This window comes from Chiloscyllium plagiosum, chromosome 12, assembly GCF_004010195.1.
Source record: "Chiloscyllium plagiosum isolate BGI_BamShark_2017 chromosome 12, ASM401019v2, whole genome shotgun sequence".
NCBI classification, from domain to species: domain Eukaryota; kingdom Metazoa; phylum Chordata; class Chondrichthyes; order Orectolobiformes; family Hemiscylliidae; genus Chiloscyllium; species Chiloscyllium plagiosum.
This window is the reverse complement of record NC_057721.1, coordinates 87,915,054-87,942,956: the sequence shown is the minus strand read 5'-3', so window position 1 is coordinate 87,942,956 and position 27,903 is coordinate 87,915,054. Positions and strand designations below refer to the sequence as shown.

Sequence of the window (27,903 nt, the reverse complement as noted above, 5' to 3'; positions counted from 1 at the left end):
GCATGATTTCTCCTTCATAAATCCATGCTGACTCTGTCCTATCCTGTTACTACTATCCAGATGTGTTGTAATTTCATCCTTTATAATTGACTCCAGCATCTTTCCTACCACTGTGGTCAGACTAACTGGTCTATAATTTCCTGCTTTCTCTCTCCCACCTTTCTTAAAATGTGGTACAACATTAGCCACCCTCCAATCCGTAGGAACTGATCCTGAATCTATCGAACTCTGGAAAATAATCACCAACGCATCCACGATTTCTCGAGCCACCTCCTTCAGTACCCTGGGATGTAGACCATCAGGCCCCGGGGACTTATCAGCCTTCAGACCTAACAGTCTCTCCAACACCAATTCCTGGCAAATATAAATTCCCTTCAGTTCAGGTCCTTCAGCCACTGTTACCTCTGGGAGGTAATGTGCTGCTTCACCTGGAAGATGTGTCTGGGATCTTGGATCATGAAGAGGGAGGAAGTAATTGGGCAGGTGTTACACCTTCTGCAATTGTATGGGAAGGTGCTTTGGGAAGATGTTGGGAACAGAGGAGGCATGGACCAGAGTATCCCGGAGGGAATGGTTCCTGCAGAATGCTGACATGGAAAGGGAGCAGAGAGGAATATGTGTCTGGTTGATGAAGATGACAGAAATGGTGGCTTACAGTCCTTTGGGTGGGGAGGCTGGTGGAGTGCTAAGTGAGGACCAGGGAGACCCTGTCATTGTTATGGGTGGAAAGGCAAGGGAAGAGGTGAGGACAGAAGTGCAGAAGATGGGTCAGATATGTCTGAGAGCCCTGTCAGCCATGGTGGTGGGAATTCCTCAGTTGACAACAAACGCAGATCAAGGTCCCCTGTGGGAGGTGATATCGTCAGAGTTAAACTTGGGAGAGTGTGATGGGCTGATTAAAGGAATGCAGGGTGTGAGGATGTACAATACCGGTCACTTTGGGAGCCGGTGGATTTGTGATGGATATTGGTGGCCAGTCCATCCCCAGAAATAGAAACAGAGATGTCATGGAAGGGAAGGGAGGAATTAGGGATGGACCAGATAAAGGTGAGAGCAGGTGGATCTTGGAAGGAACATTGATAGATTTTTCTAATTCTGGATGAGAGAGGGAAACAGCACTGGTAATGTAATTGATCTACCAAAGCAAGAGTAGTGGCTGGGGCCAGAGTAGGACTGAAATAAGCAATGTACCACATACTGCACAGAGAGACAGTTATAACTGGGACCCATGTGGGTGCCCATGGTCATTTCTGTGACCTGGAGAAAGTGAGAGAGTTAAAGGAGGAATTGTTCAGGGTGAGGACGAGCTCGGCCGGGTGGAGCAGGGCGCTGGGAGGAAGTTTAGTTTGGCCTTTTTTCCAGGAAGAAGCGTAGAGCCCCGAGACCATCCTGATGGAGAATGGACGTAGAAAGGGACTGGACATCCATGGGAAAGAGGAGCAGCTGGAACCCGCAAACTGGAAATTCTGAAGCTGGTGTAAAGCATCAGAACAATTGTGGATGTAAATGAGAAGAGAAAAATCGACTGAGGTAGGAAGAGATGAGTTCTGTGGGGCAGGAGCAGGCGGAAACAATGGCTCTGCCCAGGCAGTCCTGTTTGCCTCCTTTGGGAAGGAGGTAGCAGGCTGTGCGGGGTTTGGGGGCCCTATAAGCTTGCGGGCTGTAACAGGAGATCACCGGATGAGATGAGGTTGGTGACTGTTATGGACACTGGTCCTCCAGGACATTCTGGTCCACTCCTCTTCTATCCCCGACATCTCCTCACATTCCCACGGCAACTTCCCTTGCAATCATAGAAGGTGTAACACCTGCCTGTTTACTTCCTCCCTCCTTCCTCCTTCATCTTTAAGGTGAAGCAGCAATTTACCTACACTTCATTCAATCAAGTCAACTGTACTTACTGTTTGCAGTGTGGTCTTCTCTACACTGGGGAGATGAAATGTATACTGGGTGCCTGCTTTACATAACAGCTATGCATTGTCCACAAAAATAACCCTGGGCTTCCATTTGCCTGCCACTTCAACACACCACCATGTTTCCACCCGAAGGTTTCTTTCACAGGTTGCTGCAGTGCTCCAGCAGATCTCAGCCTAAACTCGAAAAACTACTTCTCATTTCCTACTTGGGGATTCTATAGCCTCACGGATTCAATATCAAGTTCAATAACTTTTAGAGCCTGATTCCATCCTTCAATGATTTATTTTTACCCATACCTACACCCAATCCTATTGTGACATGACTTATCTTTAACACAGTCACCCTCTTTTTCCCACTCTTAACTCTTATCATCACTTATTCAGCTTTTCTTCTGTCCTGGCCTGCTATCCATTATCTCCTTGTTTACCTACCCCTTTCATATCTCTCTTTCTCTGTGTTTCATCTCTATCTACTCATCTCTCCCCTTCTCCCCCTCCATGTCCCCAAACGTTGTCTTCAGCATAAATACTATTTTTTCCAAGCTGCTGTCATTTCTGATGAAGAGTCATTGGACTTGAAACATTAAATCTGTTTTTTTCCTATAGACGTTACCAATTTCTGTTTTTATTTCAGATTTCCAGCATCTGCAGTTCTTTGTTTTATTTGCTCGATAAAATTTGCTAGACAAAAATTACTGGTTCAGAATCCTGGAATTCCCTCCCTAATGACATTGTGTGTCAACCCACAGCAGGTGGACTGCAGCAGTTCAAGTAGGCAGCTACCCCCATCTTCTCAAAGGGCAACTAGGGTCGGACAATAAATGCTGCACCAGCCATCAATGTCCACAACCTACAAATTAATGAAATAAAAACAAATCTTACTGTGCAAATAATTGTGCTGATAACCAGTTTAGGATCGTTAATCAGATCTGCAGTTTGATGTATTTGCATGTGATGGAAGCTATATGTATCAATAAATGGGGCCCTATTTCTTTCAGACTGAAAGAAGATGGACACACATGAATTTGTTTCTACTCAACAGCAGCTTAGTTCTGGGACAATGCCCTGACAAATCAGAGTCAACTTGCCTGTTTTAAAATACAATCAAAGTGTGGCAGTTAACTGTCAATCAGCATTAATTCTCTGGACCAATCAGAATCCACTTGCAAACAAAGTCAGACTGTGCCAGGGCATAATAAATATGAAATAGATATTTGATATTGTCAATCAGATGCATATGTTATCATTTCACACATGTTATAATAATGCTGATTATTGCTGTCCAATGCCCTGCAGTTGGTGCTGCTCTAATGCTAATCAGTAGCTCTGTGATGTTAATGTTATCAAAATGGTGGTTTGTAGCTCTGTAATATCGTAATCGTATTGCTGCAATAATTCTCATTAATAACTCTGTAATACTCTGCCGTGATTGCTGTAATAATGTTGGTTAATTGTTCTATAATAATGGGTGCCACGGTGGCACAGCAGTTAGTACTGCTGCCTCACAGCGCCAGAGACCCGTGTTCAATTCCCGCCTCAGGCAACTGTTTGTGTGGAGTTTGCACATTCTCCCCGTGTCTGCGTGGGTTTTCTCCAGGTGCTCCGGTTTCCTCCCACAGTCCAAAAATGTGCAGGTTAGGTGAATTGGCCATGCTAAATTGCCCGTAGTGTTAGGTGAAGGTGTACATGTAGGGGAATGGGTCTGGGTGGGTTGCTCTTCAGAGGGTCGGTGTGGACTTGTTGGGCCGAAGGGCCTGTTTCCACACTGTAAGTAATCTAATCTAAAAAAAAATTCAGGTATTAGTGCTGTAATCTTGCTACTTAAGAGCCCTGTAATACTCTGGCAGTCCTGTAATAATGTCGATTGATTGCTCTGTGATACCATGATTATTCTGATTCTGCTTTGTAGATATTGTGTTATTAATTATACATTGTGTGAACTGAGAAGATGTCTCCCCAAGAGATGGAGATTCCTTATTACTGCCGATAGCGAGGGTCAGCATAGTTGTTTACTGACACAGGCTAGTTTGATTTGTTGTATTAAAGAGTTCAGAATTTTCTTCCTGAAAAGTAACACTGTCCATTTTATCAATACTCAATGTTTTTTATAGGATATGAATATTTCTGCATTTTTCTTTATCTACTCCCTTCCCTTTCAGTAATGGTGTAACGCAGAGCAATCACGGGCCCATCCGAACGGAGGTGTTACTTGTAGAGGCTCACAACCATGTTCAGCAATACGAGAGGAAACTGCTGTCACTGGAAGTGAGAAGGAAGCAGAACCAATCTGCTGCACAGACAGCAATGGGAAAAGGTGCTGGTTAGTTATCTATGTATCTGTGTGCAATTTGTAGCAAGACTCATTGACTGTCCCAGTAATGTCCCAATAATGTTCTACTACAATTGGTACACTGAGAGCAGCAGCTCCAGGAGAGGGAGGGGGACCCCGTACCCCAGTGAGGGTCAGCCCCTTCAGGAGAGGGAGGGAGACCCCATACCCCAGTGAGAGTCAGCCCTTTAGGAGAGGGAAGGGAGACCCCATACCCCAGTGAGAGTCAGCCCCTTCAGGAGAGGGAGGGGGACCCCGTACCCCAGTGAGAGTCAGCCCCTTCAGGAGAGGGAGGGGATCCCATACCCCAGTGAGAGTCAGCCCCTTTAGGAGATGGAGGGGGACCCCGTAACCCAGTGAGAGTCAGCCCCTTCAAGAGAGGGAGGGGGGCCCCGTACCCCAGTGAGGGTCAGTCCCTTCAGGAGAGGGAGGGGGACCCCGTACCCCAGTGAGAGTCAGCCCCTTCAGGAGAGGGAGGGGGACCCCGTACCCCAGTGAGGGCCAGCCCCTTCAGGAGAGGGAGGGGGAACCCGTACCCCAGTGAGAGTCAGCCCCTTCAGGAGAGGGAGGGAGACCCCATACCCCAGAGATAGCCAGCCCCTTCAAGGGAGGAGAGGATAAACGGGCAAGAAAACATATAATACAAATCAAGTAGAAACATGCCTTTATTTGTCTTTGGGCTTCCACATCTCAGGTGAAACTTTGAGATCTGTTTAACATTTCAGGATCCTCGCACAAAGTTGCAGTTGCTTCTTCTGGTAGTGCTGGTTGTGAAGCTGAGGATGAAGGGGAGGAGGAAGCAGAGGATGATGAGGAAATATCAGAGGATGAAGCAGAAAATAGTGATCATACCTGCTCTGTCCAAGCTCTGGCTCAGGAACCAATCTCAAAAGGCTTGAGAGTCAATAATGAGGGAATGCAGGAACAACTCGAACTCACTGAGCGGGAGGTTGTTGGCAAACAGATGCTTGGTCAGGGGCAATCTTTGACTCAAACCAAAGAGGAAGAAAACAGCAAGCAACCAAAAGTTAACCTCCTTGAGATGATACAGCAAGGGGCCAATCTAAGGTTGGTGCTCAGTAGTAACCATGTCTGCATTGTTAGTGGTTTTTTAACATTGACAACAGTACTTTGGGTTTGAAGAATTGTGCCAGTTGTTGTATTACTGAATCTAATGCTGTGCTCCTCTTCAATCTGTTTCCACAGTAAGGTACAGGCACGCTTGGCCTTTGCGGCCTATCTGCAGCGTGTGCAGTTCCGGCTGCTCAGGGAGCGTCTCCATCAGAATGAACCCACCACACTTACTGACCAGGAGGAGGAGCAAATGGTAAACACATTGTGGCTGGTTCTGGGTTTATGTAAGAAGCTAAAAAAAAGGGACTGACCATGAGCATCATCTTAAGCAGAATATAAACATTTGAGTTTTAATCGAAATATAACTTCAGAATTCACATGAATGGTCAGACCAAGAATTTCTGTGTGCACCCAATGTTTATTGTTAGCCCGGAGATTATATCAGGAACAAAATCTCAGGGAATGGTTACATATTCAGCTTGACAGCATGGAGTTATATAATGCAGCAAGGCATACAGTGGTTCAGAGTAGTAAAGCGTCAACTGGTTAATGAACACCTTCTGAAGCTGCAGATTTACTTACCGCTTTGCTCATTGCCACCCTTCAGCTTTTTTCTTAGTGGTCGTCCGCAGCTCCCTTCTCTGTAATTTGTCCAGCCATCCACTCTTCCTGTCTGTAACGAGACAGCACATGTCTTGTGAATGTCTGATCCAAGCTCCACCACTTTCATACAACCCATAGGAATGGGGTGGGGGTGGGTGTGGTGGGTGGATGGGGGGAGCCATTCAGCCTCTTGAGCATTTTCCCCATTTACTTAGATTATGGCAGATCTTTACCTGAACTCACTTTCCCCTGTCTTTGATCTGGATTCCCTGCTCTCGTTATCTAAACACAAATTTATGACTCACTCACTCAGAGCTGAATGTTTGACTAGGCTCCCAGCACGATGGAAGTTATTGTTAGCAGTGCCATTGAGCAGCACCTGCTGACACTCACTTTGGCTTCTGGAAAGAGCACTCCCATGCTGTTTTCATCACAAACTTGGTTCAAACATGGATAAAAGAGCTGAATTCCAGAGGGGAAGGGAGAGAATGATTGCTCTTGCTATCAAGGCCAAATTGGAATCACTGGGACTCTGGGATAAGTTCTCCATTGGTTGAATTCCTAACTGTGTGTAAGAAGATATTTGCGGAGATCAGTCATCTCAAATGGTTTTGGGCAGAGTGTTCAGGGAATAAATCAACGAGGTAAAATGATTTCGAAGCTCCTTGGATGCTGCCTGAACTGCTGTGCTCTTCCAGCACCACTAATCCTGTTCAGGGAATGTCCGATCCTGATCCTAAGACACTCACGTTGGGGAAGGCAATGTTGCTTTAGAAACTTGTTTTAATGGTCGGCAAGTTTTTGCCAAAGAATGGTTGTGCCCTGGGTCCTAGTGACTGTGCCATCTTGTTCTCTGACAGGATCTGGTGGTCAGGTTTTTGAAGCGAGCAGCCAGTAATCTCCAGCAGTCGGTGATGGTGACATTGCCCAGTCGTCGCCTTCCGATCTCTGAGCGTCGACACATGCTGGCACAGCAACTCGGGGTCTTCATCCGCAGCTACAATAAGGTAAGGGTCAGGCAAACACAATCTTGAACTTAGAGTCTGGAAATGTGGGAGTTTGTGGATACCACTTTGGATCAGAGCAAAAACATTTGCAGTCTGGATGAGAGTGAGGGCTGCGGGGTGGATAAACCAACTGATAAGGTCACTGTGGTACAGGAGACGATTCTACAGTAAGGAGGAATGTACTGGTAGCAGGGGACATCCTAGTGAGAGTGATTGATGTGATCTTTGCAGAAAAGAGCATGAGTCATAGAGCTGTACAACACGGAAACAGACCCTTCGGGCCCATCTGCTTCTGTAATTCTAGTCTTTTCAGCATCCCTATTTTAATCACTTAAATATTGGTGACTGTGCCTTCAGGTACCTCAGCCCAATAGTTAAATAGTTGAACCATTGTACCTTTCTTCACTTTCCCATTTTAAGGTATTCTTAAACCCCCTGTCTTTGCCTAAACCTTTGTTCATCTCCTTATATAATGTCATTTTTTTTTGTTTACAATGCTCTGAAACGTTTTGGAATGTTTTAATGCATTAAATTTCTGATCAAAATGCAAGTTTTTATTTTAGCTGGCATGGACCAGTTTAGGCTAAAGGGCCTGTCTCCTTGCTGTAGGACTCTGACTCTGTGACTCGAAGTCATTGTCATTATGATGCCAATCCCACTCCATGAGGCTGTGTTTGATAGTGACGAATTGGAGATTCCAAGACTGACCTCAACAGGTTCTCTTCTTGGATGTGGAAATCCAGGGATATGGAAGAAAGATGGGTATATTGAATTGAGATCAAGATACAAGACACAGACTCAATAGGCTAAGTGGCCTCCTCATCTTTCTACTATTATTAAATTGGCAACTGGCATTTTGTAGGGATTTATATGAAATTGCAAATAAGATGCCAACTAAGCAACTGATACAGTACGCTGAAGAATTCTCTGGCACTGTGCTTGCAGCAGATATTATACCCAGCACTAGAAGCACAATGACCCCTTACATTTACTACAATCTCTGAAGCAATCTCCTGGGTCCCATGTCCCTATGGAAACACACTGAGCAAACCTGTGCACAGCACACTGCTGAAGTCTAACCATTGCCTTCTTTGCTCTGTGAACAGCTCTCTGTGGGCCACGATGCATTACAGAGAAAACTCATGTTAATTCAACTGAAACTGGGAATCACAGACAGCACCACATGATTACTAATGCAGGGATTGGAAAAATGTCACTGTGGTGCAGTATGGGGCGCTCGCTTAAGCCACATTCCTGGAAAATAATAAAGCTCACTTTACTCAGAGTCTAAATGGAAATTGTTCCATGTCCCAGTGCTCATATCTCTTACCTTTCTCAACACCAAATTTACAAAATAATGTTTCACTAGAACTTCAAAAAAGTTCCAAAAGTATGATTCACTCTCATTCACTTTTTCTCTGTCTGATATTTTTTCTCCTTCACTTTCTCTCTCTTGTCTCTCTCTCTTGCTCTCTCAATTGGTAATTCTTTCTATTTACTATTTGTTCATTCTTTCCTTATTTCCTCTGAGACAGGCTGCAGGAGAGTTAGGGGAGGAGGCAAGCCAAGCTTTGTTTTGCCAGTTGTAATTAATGAAGGAAAGTTAAATTTACTTAGTACTTAATCATGTTTCTCAGACACCTGAGTTCTCAAATGTTTCAGACTTTAAAATGCAATTATAATTGTTATGTGCTTGAATGTAGCAACCATTGTTGAATCGCAAATTCACAGAAACAGCAGTAAGCTGAATACCAGTTAATCTGCTTCTGCATGTATGGCAAATGAAAGGAGCTTTGATCAGGTTACCAGCCGAATTCTGTTCATAAAATTCTGGAATGTTTTATGAGATGACAGATTAAATGCCCTATCGAACAACAAGTGCCTCTGATAGTGCAGCCCTCCATCAGCACTACAATGGAAGTGTCAACCTGGCTAACATGCTTAAGTTCTGGAGTGGGATTTGAACCTAACGCACTCTGGATGAAGGTGTGAGTGGGGAGAAAATACAGTGAAAAAAAAAGTTGTAGATTGTCTGCAGAAATAAGATGCAAAGTTGAATAATCATGCTACTGGGAGCTTGTCATACCAAATTCTGAAATTTAAATGCAGGAAACAGATCGAATGATTAAGAGAAGCCAGATGGATCCAAAGCCAGAGACCTGCATCCAACAGGAAGAATTCCAAGTATTTGTCAGTAAAGCCAGGTGAGAGAAATGGAAAATACATTACACTGATGTGGATAATGGGGACTTGGAAATGATTGCAGTCTCCTGATTCACAGGCTGCTCAACCCAAGGACTCTACATGGTGTGAGGGTGATGTCATTCACTTTTATCGTGCCGAGCCCAATGTGAGGTCATTCCTCAAATTCAACTCCACGAAGATTCTTTTGTTTGTCTTTGGAGAGGGGATTTTGGAAAATATTGGGGCATGAAAATTATTACTTGAGAATCCTGAGATGAGGTTTAGGGTTAGGCTCTCTGTTCCTGCCTGTAGTCTGCTACTTTGATGTTGAGCTTCAGCCAACCTCAACAGAAGTCAAGAAGAAATATGATCTCTTGACCCAGTATCCTCATTCTTCAAAAGCTTCTGCTTGTTCAACCGTACCACTGTGCGCCCAGTTCCACCGCTGCCCAGTCCAAGTCCACATCAGCCATTCCCACTCAGTGGCCCAGCCATATTTTCAAGAGATTGAAAAGCACAGAAAACACACTGTGATCATGATTCTTCAGAAGTGAAAAGACAATAACCTTCACCTTCATTCCAGTTTGTGCTCCTCACCTCTTTCAAGAGACTGTCCTCGGCTTCTTTGAACTTCTTGTTTTTATGGCCTGGACAAAAGCTAGATATTTGAGCATGGAGTGTGGGGGTTTTCAGGTTGAAAACATCAAACTTCCAGAACTTTAACGAGGAACAGGAATGAACAAAGAACAAAGAAAATTACAGCACCGGAACTGACCCTTCGGCCCTTGAGATCCTCTATCTAAACCTACCGCCTATTTTCTAAGGATCTGTATCCCTTTGCTCCTGCCCATTCATGTATCTGTCTAGATACATCTTAAATGACATTATTGTGCCCACCTCTACCATCTCCGCTGGCAATGCCTTCCAGGCACCCACCACCCTCTGCGTGAAGAACGTTCCATGCGTATCTCCCGAAACTTTTCCCCTCTCACTTTGAACTCGTGACACCTAGTAATTGAGTCCCCCACTCTGGGAAAAAGTTTCTTGCTATCCACCCTGTCTACACCTCTCATGATTTTGAAGGCCTCAGTCAGGTCCCCCCCTCAACCTCCTTCTTTCCAATGAAAATAATCCTAATCTACTCAACCTCTCCTCATAGCTAGCATACTCCATTACCAAGCAACATCCTGGTGAACCTCCTCTGCACCCTCTCCACGTCCCTTTGGTAATGTGGCGGCCAGAACTGTACGCAGTATTCCAAATATGACCGAACCAAAATCTTATACAAGTGTAACATGACCTGCCAACTCTTGTACTCAATATCCCGTCCGATGAAGGAAAGCATGCCGTATGCCTTCTTGACCACTCTACTGACCTGCATTGTCACCTTCAGGGAACAATGGACCTGAACACTCAGATCTCTCTGTATATCAATTTTCCCCAGGACTTTTTCATTTACTGTATAGTTCACTCTTGAATTGGATCTTCCAAAATGCATCTCTTTGCATTTGCCCGGATTGAACTCCATCTGCCATTTCTCTGCCGACCTCTCCAGTCTATCTATATTCTGCTGTATTCTCTGACAGTCCCCTTCACTATCTGCTACTCCGCCAATTTTAGTGTCATCTGCAAACTTGCTAATGAGGCAACCTACACCTTCCTCCAAATCATTTATATATATCACAAACAACAGTGGTCCCAGCACGGATCCCTATGGGACACCACTGGTCATAGGTCTCCATTTTGAGAAACTCCCTTCCACTACAACTCTCTGTCTCCTGTTGCCCAGCCATTCTCTATCCATCTAGCTTGTGCACCCGGGACCCCATGCAACTTCACCTTCTTCATCAGCCTACCATGGGGAACCTTATCAAACACCTTAGTGAAGTCCATGTATATGACATCTACAGCCCTTGCCTCATCAATCAACTTTGTCACCTCTTCAAAGAATTCTATTAGGTTTCTAAGACATGACCTTCCCTGCACACTATCACTGATAAGCCCATTTTCTTCCAAATGGGTATATATCCTATCCCACAGTATTTTCTCCAATAGCTTCCCTACAGCTGACATCAGGCTCACAGGTCTGTAATTACCTGGATTATCCCTGCTACCCTTCTTAAAAAAGGGACAACATTAACAATTCTCCAATCTACTGGGACCTCCCCTGCGTTCATGGATGCTGCAAAGATATCTGTTAAAGCCCCAGCTACTTCCTCACTCACTTCCCTCAGTAACCTGGGGTAGATTCCATCTACCTTAATGCCTTTTAGAATATCCAACACTTCCTCCCTCCTTATGCTGACTTGACCTCGAATAATCAAAGATCTATCCCTAACCTCAACATCCTCCAGGACATTGGTTAGGCCACTGTTGGAATATTGCATGCAATTCTGGTCTCCTTCCTATCAGAAAGATGTTGTGAAACTTGAAAGGGTTCAGAAAAGATTTACAAGGATGTTGCCAGGGTTGGAGGATTTGAGCTATAGGGACAGGCTCAACAGGCTGGGACTATTTTCCCTGGAGTGTCGGAGGCTGAGGGGTGACCTTTTAGAGGTTTACAAAATTTGAGGGGCATGAATAGGATAAATAGGCAAAGTCTTTTCTCTGGAAAAGTCCAGACTCCCCTGGGAGTCCAGAACTAGAGGACATAGGTTTAGGGTGAGAGGGGAAAGATATAAAAGAGACCTTGGTGGAGGCTGGTACAATTGCAACATTTAAGAGGCATTTGCTTGGGTATATGAATAGGAAGGGTTTGGAGGGATATGGGCCAGGTGTTGGCAGATGGGACTAGATTGGGTTGGGATATCTAGTCGGCATGGACGGGTTGGACCAAAGGGTCTGTTTCCATGCTGTACATCTCTATGACACTGTGTCCCTCTCCTGGATGAATACTGATACAAGGTACTCATTTAGAATCTGACCTGTTTTCTCTGACTCCACGCATATCTTTCCTCTGTCCTTGAGTGGGCCAACCCTTTCCCTAGCTACCTTCTTGCTCCTTATGTATGAATAAAAGGCTTTGGGGTTTTCCTTAACCCTGCTTGGTAAGGATATCTCTTGACCCCTTTAAGCCCTCTTAATTCCTTGTCTCAGATTGGTCCTACATTCCCGATATTCTTCCAAAGCTTCATCTGTCTTCAGTCACCTAGACCTCATGTACGTATCCTTTTTCCTCTGAGCTAGTTTCATAATTTCACCTGTCATCCATGGTTCCCTAATCTTGCCATTTCTATCTCTCATTTTCACAGGAACACATCTCTGCTGAACTCTAATCAACCTCTCTTTGAAACCCTCCCACATATGAAATGTGGATTTACCCTCAAACAGCTGCTCCCAATCCACATTCCCCAGTTCCTGTTGAAGTTTGGTATAGTTGGCCTTTCCCCAATTTAGCACTTTTCCTTTAGGAACACTCTCGTCTTTGTCCATGAGTATTCTAAAAGTTATGGAATTCTGATCACTATTCCCAAAGTAATCCCCTACTGAAACTTTAACTACCTGGCCGGGCTAATTCCCCAACACCAGGTCCAGTGTGGTCCCTTCCTGAGTTAAACTATTTACATACTGCTCTGGGAAACCCTCCTGGATGCTCCTTACAAACTCTGCTCCATCTTGACTTCTAAATCTAAGTGAATCCCAATCAATGTTGGGAAAATTAAATCTCCTATCACCACCACCCTGTTACACCTACGTCTTTCTATGATCTCTCTACAGATTTGTACCTCTGTCTCACGTTCGTTGTTGGGAGGCCTGTAGTACAGTCTCAACAATTGTTACTTAGCGAAAGTGGGTCCTGCAGATGCTGGAGATTAGATTCAAGATTGGAGTAGTGCTGGAAAAGCACAGCGGGTCAGGCAACATTTGAGGAGCAGAAAAATCGACGTTTCAGGCAAAATCCCTTCATGTCATTCCTGATAAAGGGCTTTTGCTCGAAACATTGATTTTCCTGCTCCTCGGATGCTGCCTGCCCTGCTGTGCTTTTCCAGCACTAGTGTAATCTTGACTCAACATTGTTACCGCATCCTTCCTATTTCTGAGCTCTGCCCATATTACCTCACTGCTTGAGTCTTTCATAGTGCTCTCCTTCAGCACAGCTGTGGTATCTTGAGTTGGTGGTTGTAGATGGTTTTAAGTCATTGTAGGTTGTGGAGCAGTTTTGAAGAAAGTGCAATGATGGTCGAAGTAAGGCAGCAGCTGGTAACATAGAATTATCAAACAAGAGAACAGAGGAACTTAATCAACCCATTAAGCCCACTTCAGGAGGGGACTTAGATGAATATTCAGGAGCCGAGTTTGGAGAGGGTTAAATCGGACTGTGGTTCTCCTTATGTGAAGTTGAGGGGAAGATATGTTTTGCAGCATTTTATGTTTTTTTAGTTCTGGAAAAACTCAGTAAGTCTGGCAGTATCTGTGGAGAAAAATCAGAGTTAATTTTCAAGTCCAGTTATCCTCCTCCTAAGTTCTGAAGAAGGGTCACTGGACCCGAAACATTACCTCTGATTTCACTGCACAGATGCTGCCAGACCTGCTGAGCTTTTCCAGAAATCTCTCTTTTTATTTCTGATTTCCAACATCTGCAGTTCTTTCAATTTTTTGTTCTAATGTTAAAACTAATTTTCAGTGAGAATGATCTGGAGGAACTGCTCACAACCTACACACGTAAAAACAAATCAGCCAGTGTCTTCCTGGGGACTCAAACCAGGAATGGGAACCAGAGCATCGGTATGCAGCAAAACAGCACCAAATCCACAAAAGGTAGGTATCCATCTGCAGCTGGCAAGTAAGAAATACATTACTAGCATTATTTAGCAGGGTCTCTTAACTCCGTTTATCTACAGAATATTACTTCCTGTTGTTGCATGTTTATGCAATACTTTTGTCAATATTTTCCTTCTTAAATTTATTCATAATTTCCTTTTTATAATGAGAATCACTTATGGAGTCATAGAGCTGTACAGCATGAAAACAGCCCCGTCAGACCAACTCCTCCAAGCCGACCAAATATCCTAAATTTACCTAGTCCAATTTGCCAGCATTTGGCCTATATCCCTCTACCCCTTCCTACTCATATACCCATCCAGATGCCTTATAAATGTTGTAATTGTATCCAACTTCACCACTTCCTCTGACAGCTCATTCCATACATGCACCACATTCTGCATGAAAAAGTTGCCCCTTATGTCTTTTTTAAATCTTTCCCCTCTCACCTTAAACCTATGCCTTCTAGCTTTGGACTCCCCTACCTTGAGGAAAAAGACCTTAGCTATTCACCCTATCTATGCCCCCCCCCCCACCATGATTTTATAAGGTCGCCCCTCAGCTTCTGGGAAAACGAATACTGATCATGTTATAACAGCAACCTTCCCCACAAAGCAACTCCAATATCCCAAATTGCATAGGCTTTGGTTTTTATCTAGACAAAGAAAAGATTTGCACTTATATACCTTTTTTCACAATCTCAGGACCTCTTAAAGTGATTTACAGTTAAGTCACTGTCTAAGTATATTGTGTACACCATTTAGGACTGAGATGAGGAGAAATTTCTTCACCCAGAGAGTGGTGACCCTGTGGATTTCTCGACCATGGAAAGCAGTCGAGGCCAAGATTTTGTCTCATTTCAAGAACGAGTTTGATAAGCACTTGGGACTAAAGGCATCAAAGGATATTGGGTAAAGCCAGAACAGACAGCTGAGTTGGATGATCAGCCACAATCATATTAAATGATGGAGCAGTCTCAGAGGGTCCAATGGCCTACTCCTGCTGCTATTTCCATTTTCTGTCTTTCCAACAGTTTCGAAATGAATCACTGTTACAATTTAGAAAATACAACAAACAACTTGACACATGAAGTCCCTCAAAAATATTTTCTTTTGGGTTGGGAAGTAAGTATTAATCTAGCTCACCAGGGTGAACTCTCATCCTTTTCTAGAAATAGTTTAATGGAATCTTTGATGTCCATCTGAGAGTGCAGATAAGACCTTAATTTAAAGTCTCATCTGGAAGAAGACAAAGGGGAGAGAGATCTGTAGAATTATGAAAGATTTTGTTAGTGAAGAATGTAACTAGATACCATCAAAGTAAAACAGGCACCAAGAAATCGAATGGGGAATTCAGGAGAAACCTCCTCTCTCAGAGAGTGATGAGAATGTGGAACTCAGGGGATGTTTGAAGCGAATAGTAGAGATTCATTAAGAGGAGGTAACATCAGGTGAGGGTGGTGTTGAGATCACCGATTGTGAGAGGTGTCAAGTTCTGGGATTAATAAGAGCTAGCCAAATGGCAATCATGTAAACACTGTTGACTGACACTAAAACCCGACTGGTTCACTTATATTCTTTAAGTTAACGTAAATTGCCATCCTTACCTGGTCTCGCCGACACATGACTTCACATTCATAGCAATGTGGTTAACTCTTAACTGACCTCTGGGCAATTAGGAATGGGCAATAAATACTGATCCATACTGACATCCACATAACATATAGTAGGAGAAAATTCAAGAAGCAAATAGATAGGCAAATTTCTGAGTGTAAAAACAACAGGTCAGTAATAATGACTTGCAGCGACCCAAAAATCAACTGGGATCCAAATATGGTATCGAAGTTCTTGAACTGCATTTAAGAGCACTTGTCTAGTTAGCATGTAACAAGCCCAATGAGAAAGAAGCCAACTCACAATTTTGTCTCAAGAATGAAGCTGGGCAGGTGGCTGAAGCAGTACCATCCTGGAGTTAGTGATGACAAAACAGTCAGATTTAACAGTGTTATGGAAAGGGATAAAGATAAAAAAGGAGCACAAGGTTAAAATTGGGGGATGGCAAACATTGCAAAGCTCTGAAGTTAATTGGCAAAAGTGAAATGGAGACAATAAATGAAGGAAAGGCAGTGGTGAAACAGTGGGAGGCATTTAGAAGTGAGATTTCATGGGCACAGTATAAATGTGGCCCCACCAAGAAAAAGGGTAGTACTGCTAAATCTACAGTCCCCTGGTTAACCAGAAGCATACAGGGTAAAATAAAGTATCAGAGTAGAGATTGAAAACAGTAAAACTTTAGGAAGCTTAGAGGAGTATCAAAGTACAGGGTGAAGTAATAAATTAAATTAGGAAATGAAAGCGAGGATATGACAATTGCTGGCAAAACCTAGCAGGTCTGGCAGCATCTGTGAGGAGAACATACAATTAAAGTATTGAGTCCAGTGACTCTTCATCAGAACCAGACTTGAAACATTAACTCTGCCTTCTCCCCACAGATGCTGCCAGACCTGCTGAGTTTCACCAGCAATCTGGCTTAGTTTCAGATCTCCAACATCCTAAGTTCTTTGTTTTGTTTGAGAATGAAAACATATTAGCTGGTAAAATTAGGGAGAATCCAAAATTCATTCAGATCAAGATGATGACTAAGGAAAGGGTTGGGTCTATCAGAGATGTGCACAGAAACTTATGTGCTAGGCAGGAGATGTGGGTGGGATTCTTAATAAGAATTGTGTCTCTGTCTTTAAAAAGGAGAAGAATGATGTAGGCTGTTAAAGAGGATGATTATGAAATATTAGATAAAATAAGCACATGAAGTACATGACGGACTGACCTCCTTGAAGATGGATAAATGACCCAGCACTGGATGAATTATTCCCGGGCTGTTGATGGAATTCACAGAAGGGATCGCAGATGCACTGAGAATCATTTTTCAATTTTTACTGTCTTTACTACCACAGAGGATTGGTGTGAATGTCAATCTAAAAGCGTGCAAGGGATATGCCAAATAGTTATTGACCTTGCATTTTGACCTCGGTGGTGGGAAACTTACCAGAATCAGCTGTTAGTTTGAAATCAGGGACACTCAGCATGGTTTTGTAAAAGGAAGGTCATTTACTAACATAATTAAATTTTTTGAGTAAGTAACAAGATGGATTGATGAGGGCATAGATGTTTTCTACATAGATTTTTAGAAGGCAATTGACAAAGGCCAAAATTGCAGACTGCTAAGAAAACATCCCAGCACTAAGTCAATTTTGGTTCCAACTGACCTCATTCATGGGGTACAAGGAATGAGGTGAGTTGGACCCAAAATTGACTTACTGCTGGGAAAGAAAGGGCAGTGGTTGACAGATGCTTTTGTAAATGAAAAGAGGTTTCCAGTGGTCTTCCAAGGGCACAGTGTTGGGTCTCATACTGTTTTGTGGTATGTATTAATGATTTAGATTTAAATCTAGGAGGCAAGATTGGGAAATTTGTAGATGGCAGAAAAGAATGGCCTGGCAGTTGAAAGTGAAAAGGATGGCGGTTGACTGCAAGATGATAACAATGGTTTGGTTGACTGAGAAGGAAAGTGGCAAATGAAATTCAATCTGGTGAATTACGAGGTTATGCATTTGGGCAGGGAAGGCTAAGCAAGGGAATACACAATAAACAGGAGGATATTGAGAGGGATCGAGACTTGGTCCCTGATGACAGCAGGACAATTAGATATGGTGGTAAAGAAGGTATATGGGATGCTCTTCACCAATAGGTGAAGTATTGTATACAAGAGCAAAGATGTAATGCTGCAACAACATAAAACGCTGGTTAGGCTACAGCTGACATTTTGTGTCAAATTCTGCTTACCACAATTATTGAAAAGAGTTAAATATCTCTAGAAAGTGTACATAGGAAATTTTTAAGAATGTTGCCAGGGTTTGAAAATTGCAGCTACGAAGAAAGATTGAAGAAGCTAAAGTTGGTTTCCATGGCACACAAGATGCTGAGGGGTTTTTTAATTGATGTGAACAAAACCACATCAATTTTAAAAAAAGGCTTGGATAGAGTGGACAGTGAAGACCTGTTCAAACTATTGGAGAGGGAAGACAAATGGTGAGGATACAGAGTCTGCAGAGGGAGATACACAAGTTAAGCAAGTCAGCAAAAACTTGGGAAAATGTGAAAAATAAAGGAACTGAATATTATTTAAATAGAGAAAGACTGAGGAATTTGGACATCCTTGTCCATAAATCACAGAAATCAAATTCAGCCGGCAATAGAGAAGGCCAGTGGAACTTTGGCCTTTATTTCAAAGGGAATGGAAAATAACCATAGAAAAATCTTGGTGAAACTATACAAGGCACTAGCCTGGAACGCACCAGCTGTAAGGATCGTCGAGGCAGAAATCCTCATAACATTTTAAGAAGTTATCTAGATGTACACTTGCAATGCCAAGGCACACAAGGCTGTAGGCCAATTACTGGAAAATGGGATTAGAATAGTTAGGTGGATGTTTTAGACTAGCACTGAGTTGAGAAGCTGAAGAGCCTTTTTCTATGTTGCAGATCTGTATGACTCCCATCAGAGCCCAGTCAAATACTATGAGCAGTTTTGACTCCCTTCTCTAAGAAAAAAACATATACTGGCATTGGAGGCCTTCCAGAGAAGGTTCACTAGATTTATATTCATTGGTATGTAGAAGAATGTCATGCAACCTTACAGAAACCTATGGTTTCCCCTTGTGGGAGTGTCTCAGACCAGAGGGCATTGTCTCTGAATAAGGGGTGGCATATTTAAGACAGTATTGTGGAGGAATTTCTCTTCTCAGAGGGCAGTGAATCCTTGGAATTATTTACCACAGAGGTTTGTCTGGGATGTTCAATATATTCAATGCTGAAATGACAGATTTTTAATCAGTAAGGCTATCAAGGTTTCTGGAGAAAAGACAGAAAGGTGGAATTAAGGATTATCAGATCAGCCATGGTCTCATTGAATGGAGATGGACTGAATGGCTTACTTCTGTTACTACACCTTATAGTCTAACTTTGATTTATCCATAATTCTCTCCTATTCTCCAGGACCAGCTGTACTCAACGAGAGAAATTCATGTAAATCAGACGGTTCTGGTGATGGCAGGCTCTGTTGTGCAGAAACCAACTCGATGCAGGAGGTCTCCAGTTATCATGTTCACCCTCCACACACAACCCTACAGCAAGCAGGCTACCAGCCCATGCCCACTTCCTTACCCACCTGCGCGACTCCAACTCAAGATCTAGCTATCTCGCTGGCTGAGGTAGTGGGCAGGACTGGCACAGGGGCCAACAGACTGGGTTCAGCTACCCTGCCATCTCGCCACCCCCTGCACCCAGGCACAATCCAGCGGCCCACGTCCAGCACTCTCCCAATTGCTCCAGTATCATCTTTCCAAGCAGCTACACAGATCTACAGTCGGAAAATATCCCGCCCGACCTCGGCCACAGCTGGTGAGTGTGTGCAGGACTGTGGAAGCAATGTGTGTCTGTTCCCTTCCAGTTCATTTTCCCAAGATATAGATACAAGAATAATTATATATTTAGAAGTGCAGGGCTTTCTTTCTTTGCTCACTGTTGTGACTGGTGGTGCCTACATTTTGAAAGCTCTGCTCAGTAGTGAGTGATTGGTCACTTTGCTAGGCCTTTTTACAGGCATTAGCATGTGAAGCATGAATTACAATGATTAAAATTGTTCCTGAAGAGCTAATCAATGTAACAGGTAGTTAGGTCTGCATGAATGTGTATCCCACCATGCCTGCTATTATAACCCCACTTGAGATAATAATCTGTTCACAATAATACTTTGCTCAGATGAGGTACAGTCGCCATTTTTCACCAGATGAACGTGGCTGTACAAGTGACTCTGCTTAGGCATTCTAGCTATTCAGCCTTCCCTCAGTTCCCCTGCTCACCCATATTTTACATAGGAAACCCACTTTTTTAAAAAAATAACAGCACAAGGATCTGAGCTTAAATGAACTGAAATCTAAATATAGTACCAGACTATTATTCTTCCTTTGATCTTCTTAATTTTGTTTGAATGCTGTCCTTAGTACCTGGAACAAAATACCTGAAGAATTGACTGAAGAAAGACCTGAGGGTATTGTAGTAGCCTTCTGTTATTAGTAGGTGGTAATGAAGGTCTCACCAGGGTGAACCACTTCTTCTGCCCAATGGAAATGCCCATGAAGTTGGAAAGGATCAGAGACTTGACATTATCGGGCCAAACCTCCTAATGGTCCAACCTCCTGCTTGTTCATTGAATCCATTGTAGAGGCTCACTCCTATACTAACATCAGAGCTTGTCTTTACTAGACTGGTGGTTGGTTTCCAGCGAGATCTGCTGTTGACCCATTTCCTTCATTTCTTCCCTTCCCTCTTGTTGGTAAAAGGCAGAATTTGAGATCAAACATCTTCAGAGATCCTGACCACCACAATATCAGGCTGAGAGAGATTGAGTGGCTCCTGCTCTCTTGATCAAGTCAATCATTTTTTTAAATATAAGGTATTGATATTGTCAGTAGTTGTACGACCGGGCAAGATATGGGAGGTACCAATGTAAAAATACACATATTAAAAACCAAGCACTGCAGCTGTTGGAGATCTGAGATCAAAGTCGAAAGTGTTGGACAAATTTAGCAAATCTGGTTCTGTCTGTGAAGAGAGAAACTTCTCCAGGAGTTTCTGTTTCTATTTCATAGCTCTAGCATCTTCAGTACTTATAGACATTTATATTCAAAGTTTGTGAGAAGATTTGTAGCTCGGGTGCTCGTTGCTGTGGTTCTGTTCGCCGAGCTGGAAGTTTTTGTTGCAAACATTTCGTCCCCTGTCTAGGTGACATCCTCAGTGCTTGGGAGCCTCCTGTGAAGCGCTTCTGTGGTGTTTCCTCCAGCATTTATAGTGGCCTTTCCCTGGGAGCACTGAGGATGTCACCTAGACAGGGGACGAAACGTTTGCAACAAAAACTTCCAGCTCGGCGAACAGAACCACAGCAGACATTTATATGCCTATTTTTGGCTACAGGCCTTAGCACACAAAGCACTCCATCACAGAAAGACTCATGTTGTGGCCCTGCCTCTCCTCAGGATCAGGCGTTCGATGCCCCAGTCGACTGCCTCAATCAGCAGCAACAGTTGGCACACTGGGGGAAGGTGACCACCAACCCACTCCGAGTGAAGACGTGAACCATGAAGCCATCTCCATCATTCTTCAGCGCTTGGCAGCAAAGCAGAGAGTTCGGCAATACTCTGCCTCGAATCATCTCAATATTCTAACGCAGCAGGTAGGTAATACCGAATTGAAGATCAGTCCTCCAGCAAAAAGCTAACAGACTGTGGCATGATCTGTTTGTAAGAAGGGCTTATGCCCGAAACGTCGATTCTCCTGTTCCCTGGATGCTGCCTGACCTGCTGCGCTTTTCCAGCAACACATTTTCAGCTCTGATCTGTTTGTAAGCCAAACAAATTCATACATCAAAGTTAAATGAGTCACTCAATCTGTAAAGACCCCAAGTATTGGATCTGCATTCTTAATACCTTGATTTCTGTTGTGTGTACAGAGGGTATTTTAATGTGTATAATAATACGGGCAACACTGTTGGAGACAAGCCTGTCATTGTATAACACTGGCATATGGTATTGGTGCGAACTGGTCTGTTCCTGTGTAGCACTGGTGGAGACAGGTCTGTCACTGTATAACACTGGGGCACAATACTGAGGAGGACAGGTCTGTCACTGTCTAATGCTGTCAAACAGTACAGATGGGACAGGAATGTCACTGTATAAAACTGGGGTACAGTACTGATGAGACAGGTCTGTCACTGTATAACATTGGAGTACAGTACTGGGGGGGGATAGGTCTGTCACTGTATAAAACTGGGGTGCAGTACTGATGAGACAGGTCTGTCATTGTGTAATACTGGAGTACAGTACTGGTGGGGACAGGTCTGTCACTGTATAAAACTGGGGTACTGTACTGATGAGACAGGGCTATCACTGTGTAACACTGGAGTACAGTACTGGTGGGGACAGGTCTGTCACTGTATAACATTGGGGTACAGTACTGGAGGGAGGGAACAGGTCTGTTACTATATAAAACTGGGGTACAGTACTGGTGGGGAAAGGTCTATCACTCTATAACACTGGGATACAGTACTGGTGGGGATAGGTCTGTTGCTGTATCACATTGGGGTACAGTACTGGTGGGGATAGGTCTGTCACTGTATAACACTGGGGTACAGTACTGGAGGGAGGGAACAGGTCTGTTACTATATAAAACTGGGGTACAGTACTGGTGGGGAAAGGTCTATCACTCTATAACACTGGGATACAGTACTGGTGGGGATAGGTCTGTTGTTGCATCACACTGGGGTACAGTACTGGTGGGGATAGGTCTGTTGCTGTATCACACTAGGGTACAGAACTGGTGGAGACAGGTCTGTGCTGCATAACACTGGGGTACAGTTCTGGTGGGGAAAGGTCTATCACAGTATAATACTGGGGGGCGGTACTGGTGGGGAAAGGTCTATCGCTGTATAACACTGGGGTACAGTAGTGGTAGGGAGAGGTCTATCGTTGTATAACACTGGGATACAGTACTGGTGGGGAAGCTTCTATCGCTGTATAACACTGGGATACAGTACTGGTAGGGAGAGGTCTATCCCTGTATAACACTGGGACACAGTACTGGTGGGGAAAGTTCTATCGCTGTATAACACTGGCGTACAGTACTGATGGCGATAGGTCTGTCGCTGTATCACTGGGGTACAGTACTGGTGGGGACAGGTCTGTCGCTGTATCACACTGGGGTACAGTAATGGTAGGGAGAGGTCTATCCCTGTATTACACTAGGGTACAGTGCTGATGGGGACAGATGTATTGCGTATCAGATTGGGGTACAGTACTGATGGGGACAGGTCTATCATTTTATAACACTGGGATACAGTACTAGTGGGGAAAGGTCTATCGCTGTATAACACTGGGGTACACTACTGGTGGGGATAGGTCTATCGCTGTGTATCACTGGGGTACAGTACTGGTGGGGATAGGTCTGTCGCTGTATCACACTGGGGTACAGTACTGGTGGGGATAGGTCTGTCGCTGTATCACACTGGGGTACAGTACTAGTGTGGATAGGTCTGTCGTTGTATCACACTGTTGTACAGTACTGCTGGGGATAGGTCTGTCGCTGCATCACACTGGGGCACAGTACTGGTGGGGACAGGTCTATCGCTGTATTACACTGTGGTACAGTACTGGTGGTGACAGGTCAGTTGCTGCATAACACTGGGGTACAGTACTGGTGGGGAAAGGTCTATCGCAGTGTAACACTGGGGGACAGTACTGGTGGGGAAAGGTCTATCGCTGTGTATCACTGGGGTACAATACTGGTAGGGAGAGGTCTATCGCTGTATAACACTGGGATACAGTACTGGTGCATAAAGGTCTATCGCTGTATAACTGGTTCACAGTACTGGTGGGGACAGGTCTATCCCTGTATAACACTAGGGTAGAGTATTGGTGGGGACAGGCCTATTGCTGTATCACATTGGGGTACAGTACTGGTTAGGAAAGGTCTATCACTGTATAACACTGGGGTACAGTACTGGAGGGAACATGTCTATCACTGTATAACACTGGGGTACAGTACTGGTGGGGACAGGTCTTTCACAGTATAACACTGGGGTACAGTACTGGTAGGGGACAGGTCTATCACTGTATAACACTGGGTACAGTACTGGTGGGGACAGGTCTGTGGCAGTATCACACAGGGGTACAGTACTGGTGGGGACAGGTCTTTCACAGTATAACACTGGGTACAGTACTGGTGGGGACAGGTCTGTGGCAGTATCACACAGGGGTACAGTACTGGTGGGGACAGGTCTTTCACAGTATAACACTGGGGTACAGTACTGGTAGGGGACAGGTCTATCACTGTATAACACCGGGTACAGTACTGCTGGGGACAGGTCTATCACAGTATAACACTGGGGTACAGTACTGCTGGGGACAGGTCTATCACAGTATAACACTGGGGTACAGTACAGGTGGGGGACAGGTCAATCACTGTATAACACTAGGCTACAGTACTGGTGGGGACAGGTCTGTGGCAGTATCACACTGGGGTACAGTGGGGTTAGGTCTGTCACTGTATCACACTGGGATCCAGTACTAGTGGGGATAGGTCTGTCGTTGTGTCATACTGGGGTACAGTACTGGTGGGGGTAGGTCTATCGCTGTATCACATTGGGGTTCAGTACTGGTGGTGAAAGGTCTATCGCTGTATAACACTGGGATACAGTACTGGTGGGCAAAGGTCTATCGCTGTATATCACTGAAGTACAGAACTGGTGGGGATAGGTCTGTCGCTGTATTAAACTGCGGTACAGAACTGGTGGGGACAGGTCTGTTGCTGTAGTACACTGAGGTACAGTACTGGTGGGGATAGGTCTATCACTGTATAACACTGGGGTATAGTATTGGTGGGGGACAGGTCTATCACTGTATAACACTGGGCTACAGTACTGGTGGGGACAGGTCTGTCACTGTATAATACTGGGATACAGTACTGATGGGGACAGGTCTATCACTGTATAACACTGGGGTACAGTACTGGTGGGGGACAGGTCTATCACTATAGCACTAGGGTACAGTACTGGTGGGGACAGGTCTATCACTGTATAACACTGGAGTACATTACTGGTGGGGGACAGGTCTATCACTGTATTATACTGGGGTACAGTTACTGGTGGGGAAAGGTCTATAGATGTATAACACTGGGATACAGTACAAGTGGGGATAGGTCTGTTGTTGTGTCATACTGGGTACAGTACTGGTGGGGAAAGGTCTATCGCTATATAACACAGGGATACAGTACTGGTGGGGTTAGGTCTATTGTTGTACCACACTGGGGTACATTACTGGTGGGGATAGGTCTGTCGCTGTATCACACTGGGGTACAGTCCTGGTGGAGACAGGTCTGTTGCTGCATAATACTGGGGTACACTACTGGTGGGGACAGGTCTATCGCAGTATAACACTGGGGGACAGTACTGGTGGGGGTAGGTCTATCACAGTATAACACTGGGGTACAGTACCGGTGGGGACAGGTCTATCGCTGTATCACGTTGAGGTACAGTACTGGTGAGGACAGGTCTATCACTGCATAACACTGAGATACAGTACTGGTGGGGGACAGGTCTATCTCTGTATCACATTGGGGTACAGTACTGATGGGGACAGTTCTAACATTGTATAACACTGGGATACAGTACTAGTGGGAAAAGGTCTATCGCTGTATAACACTGGGTTTTCAGTACTGGTGGGGATAGGTCTGTCGCTGTATCACACTAGGGTACAGTACTGGTGGGGATAGGTCTGTCACTGTATAACACTGGGGTACAGTACTGGTGGGGGACAGGTCTATCACTGTATAAAACTGGGGTACAGTACTGGTAGGGAGAGGTCTATCGCTGTATAACACTGGGATACAGTACTGGTGCATAAAGGTCTATGGCTGTATAACTGGTTTACAGTACTGGTGGGGACAGGTATATTGCTGTATCACATTGGGGTACAGTACTGGTTAGGAAAGGTCTATCACTGTATAACACTGGGGTACACTACTGGAGGGAACAGGTCTATCACTGTATAACACTGGGGTACAGTACTGGTGGGGGACAGGTCTATCACTGTATAACACTAGGGTACAGTACTGGTGGGGACAGCTCTATCACAGTATAACACTGGGGTACAGTACTGGTGGGGGACAGGTCTATCACTGTATAACACTGGGTACAGTACTGGTGGGGACAGGTCAATCACAGTATAACACTGGGGTACAGTACAGGTGGGGGACAGGTCAATCACTGTATAACACTGGGCTACAGTACTGGTGGGGGACAGGTCTATCACTATAACACTAGGGTACAGTACTGGTGGGGACAGGTCTATCACTATAACACTGGGGTACAGTACTTGTGGGGACGGATCTGTCACTGTATAACACTGGGGTACAGTACTGGTGGGGACAGGTCTATCGCTGTATCATGTTGGGATACAGTACTGGTGAGGACAGGTCTATCTCTGTATCACATTGGGGTACAGTACTGATGGGGACAGGTCTACCATTGTATAACACTGGGACACAGTACTGGTGGGGGACAGGTCTATCACTGAATAACACTGGGATACAGTACTGGTGGGGGTCCAGTCTATCTCTGTATCATATTGGGATACAGTACTGGTGGGGACAGGTCTATCGCTGAATAACACTGGGATACTGTACTGGTGGGGTTAGGTCTGTCACTGTATCACACTGGGATCCAGTACTAGTGGGGATAGGTCTGTCGTTGTGTCATACTGGGGTACAGTACTGGTGGGGGTAGGTCTATCGCTGTATCACATTGGGGTTCAGTACTGGTGGTGAAAGGTCTATCGCTGTATAACACTGGGATACAGTACTGGTGGGCAAAGGTCTATCGCTGTATAACACTGAAGTACAGTACTGTCGCTGTATTAAACTGCGGTACAGAACTGGTGGGGACAGGTCTGTTGCTGTATTACACTGTGGTACAGTACTGGTGGGTATAGGTCTATCACTGTATAACACTGGGGTACAGTACTGGTGGGGGACAGGTCTATCACTGTATAACACTAGGGTACAGTACTGGTGGGGGACAAGTCTATCACTGTATAATACTGGGGTACAGTACTGGTGGGGATAGGTCTATCACTGTATAACACTGTTGTACAGTACTGGTGTGGGACAGGTCTATCACTATAGCACTAGGGTACAGTACTGGTGGGGACAGGTCTATCACTGTATAACACTGGGGTACAGTTACTGGTGGGGAAAGGTCTATTGCTGTATAACACTGGGATACAGTACTGGTGGGGATAGGCATATCGCTGTATCACATTGGGGTACAGTACTGGTGGTGAAAGGTCTATCGCTGTATAACACTGGGATACAGTACTGGTGTGCAAAGGTCTATCGCTGTATAACACTGAAATACAGTACTGGTGGGGATAGGTCTGTCGCTGTATCAAAGTGCGGTACAGAACTGGTGGGGACAGGTCTGTTGCTGTTTTACACTGTGGTACAGTACTGGTGGGGACAGGTCGGTTGCTGCCTAACACTAGGGTACAGTACTGGTGGGGACAGGTCTGTCACTGTATAACACTGGGGTACAGTACTGGTGGGGAAAGGTCTATCGCAGTATAACACTGGGGTACAGTACTGGTGGGGGACAGGTCTATCACTCTTGCACTAGGGTAGAGTACTGGTGGGGACAGGTCTATCACTGTATAACACTGGGGTACAGTACTGGTGGGGATAGGTCTATCACTGTATCACATTGGGGTCCAGTACTAGTGGGGATAGGTCTGTTGTTGTGTCATACTGGGTACAGTACTGGTGGGGGTATAGTCTATCGCTGTATCACATTGGGGTACAGTACTGGTGGTGAAAGGTCTATCGCTGTATAACACTGGGATACAGTACTGGTGGGCAAAGGTCTTTTGCTGTATAACACTGAGATGCAGCACTGGTGGGGATAGGTCTGTTGCTGTATCAAACTGCGGTACAGAACTGGTAGGGGTACGTCTGTCGCTGTATCACACTGGGGTGCGGTACTGGTGGGGACAGGTCTGTCGCTGTACTACACTGTGGTACAGTACTGGTGGGGACAGGTCAGTTGCTGCATAACACTGGGGTACAGTACTGGTGGGGAAAGGTCTATCGCAGTATAACACTGGGGGACAGTACTGGTGGGGAAAGGTCTATCGCTGTATAACACTGGGGTACAGTAATGGTAGGGAGAGGTCTATCCCTGTATAACAATAGGGTACAGTACTGGTGGGGACAGATCTATTGCTTAGCACATTGGGGTATAGTACTGGTGGGGACAGGTCTGTCACTGTATAACACTGGGGTATAGTACTGGTGGGGTACAGGTCTATCTCTGTATCATATTGGGATACAGTACTAGTGGGGACAGGTCTATCGCTGTATGACACTGGA

General features: G+C 44.7%; 1 protein-coding gene across 1 annotated transcript in view; it reads left to right on the top strand.

The window, feature by feature from the left end:
• Window positions 1-27,903, top strand: part of ttll5 (tubulin tyrosine ligase-like family, member 5) — a 320,598-nt gene that overhangs the window by 189,786 nt on the left and 102,909 nt on the right. Inside the window, exons 20-27 of the mRNA XM_043700221.1 lie at window positions 4,076-4,236; window positions 4,971-5,313; window positions 5,452-5,572; window positions 6,783-6,929; window positions 9,039-9,133; window positions 13,738-13,871; window positions 18,928-19,332; window positions 20,967-21,163. Of these exons, the coding sequence (XP_043556156.1) occupies window positions 4,076-4,236; window positions 4,971-5,313; window positions 5,452-5,572; window positions 6,783-6,929; window positions 9,039-9,133; window positions 13,738-13,871; window positions 18,928-19,332; window positions 20,967-21,163 (1,603 nt within the window). The remainder of the gene's footprint in view (window positions 1-4,075; window positions 4,237-4,970; window positions 5,314-5,451; window positions 5,573-6,782; window positions 6,930-9,038; window positions 9,134-13,737; window positions 13,872-18,927; window positions 19,333-20,966; window positions 21,164-27,903) is intronic.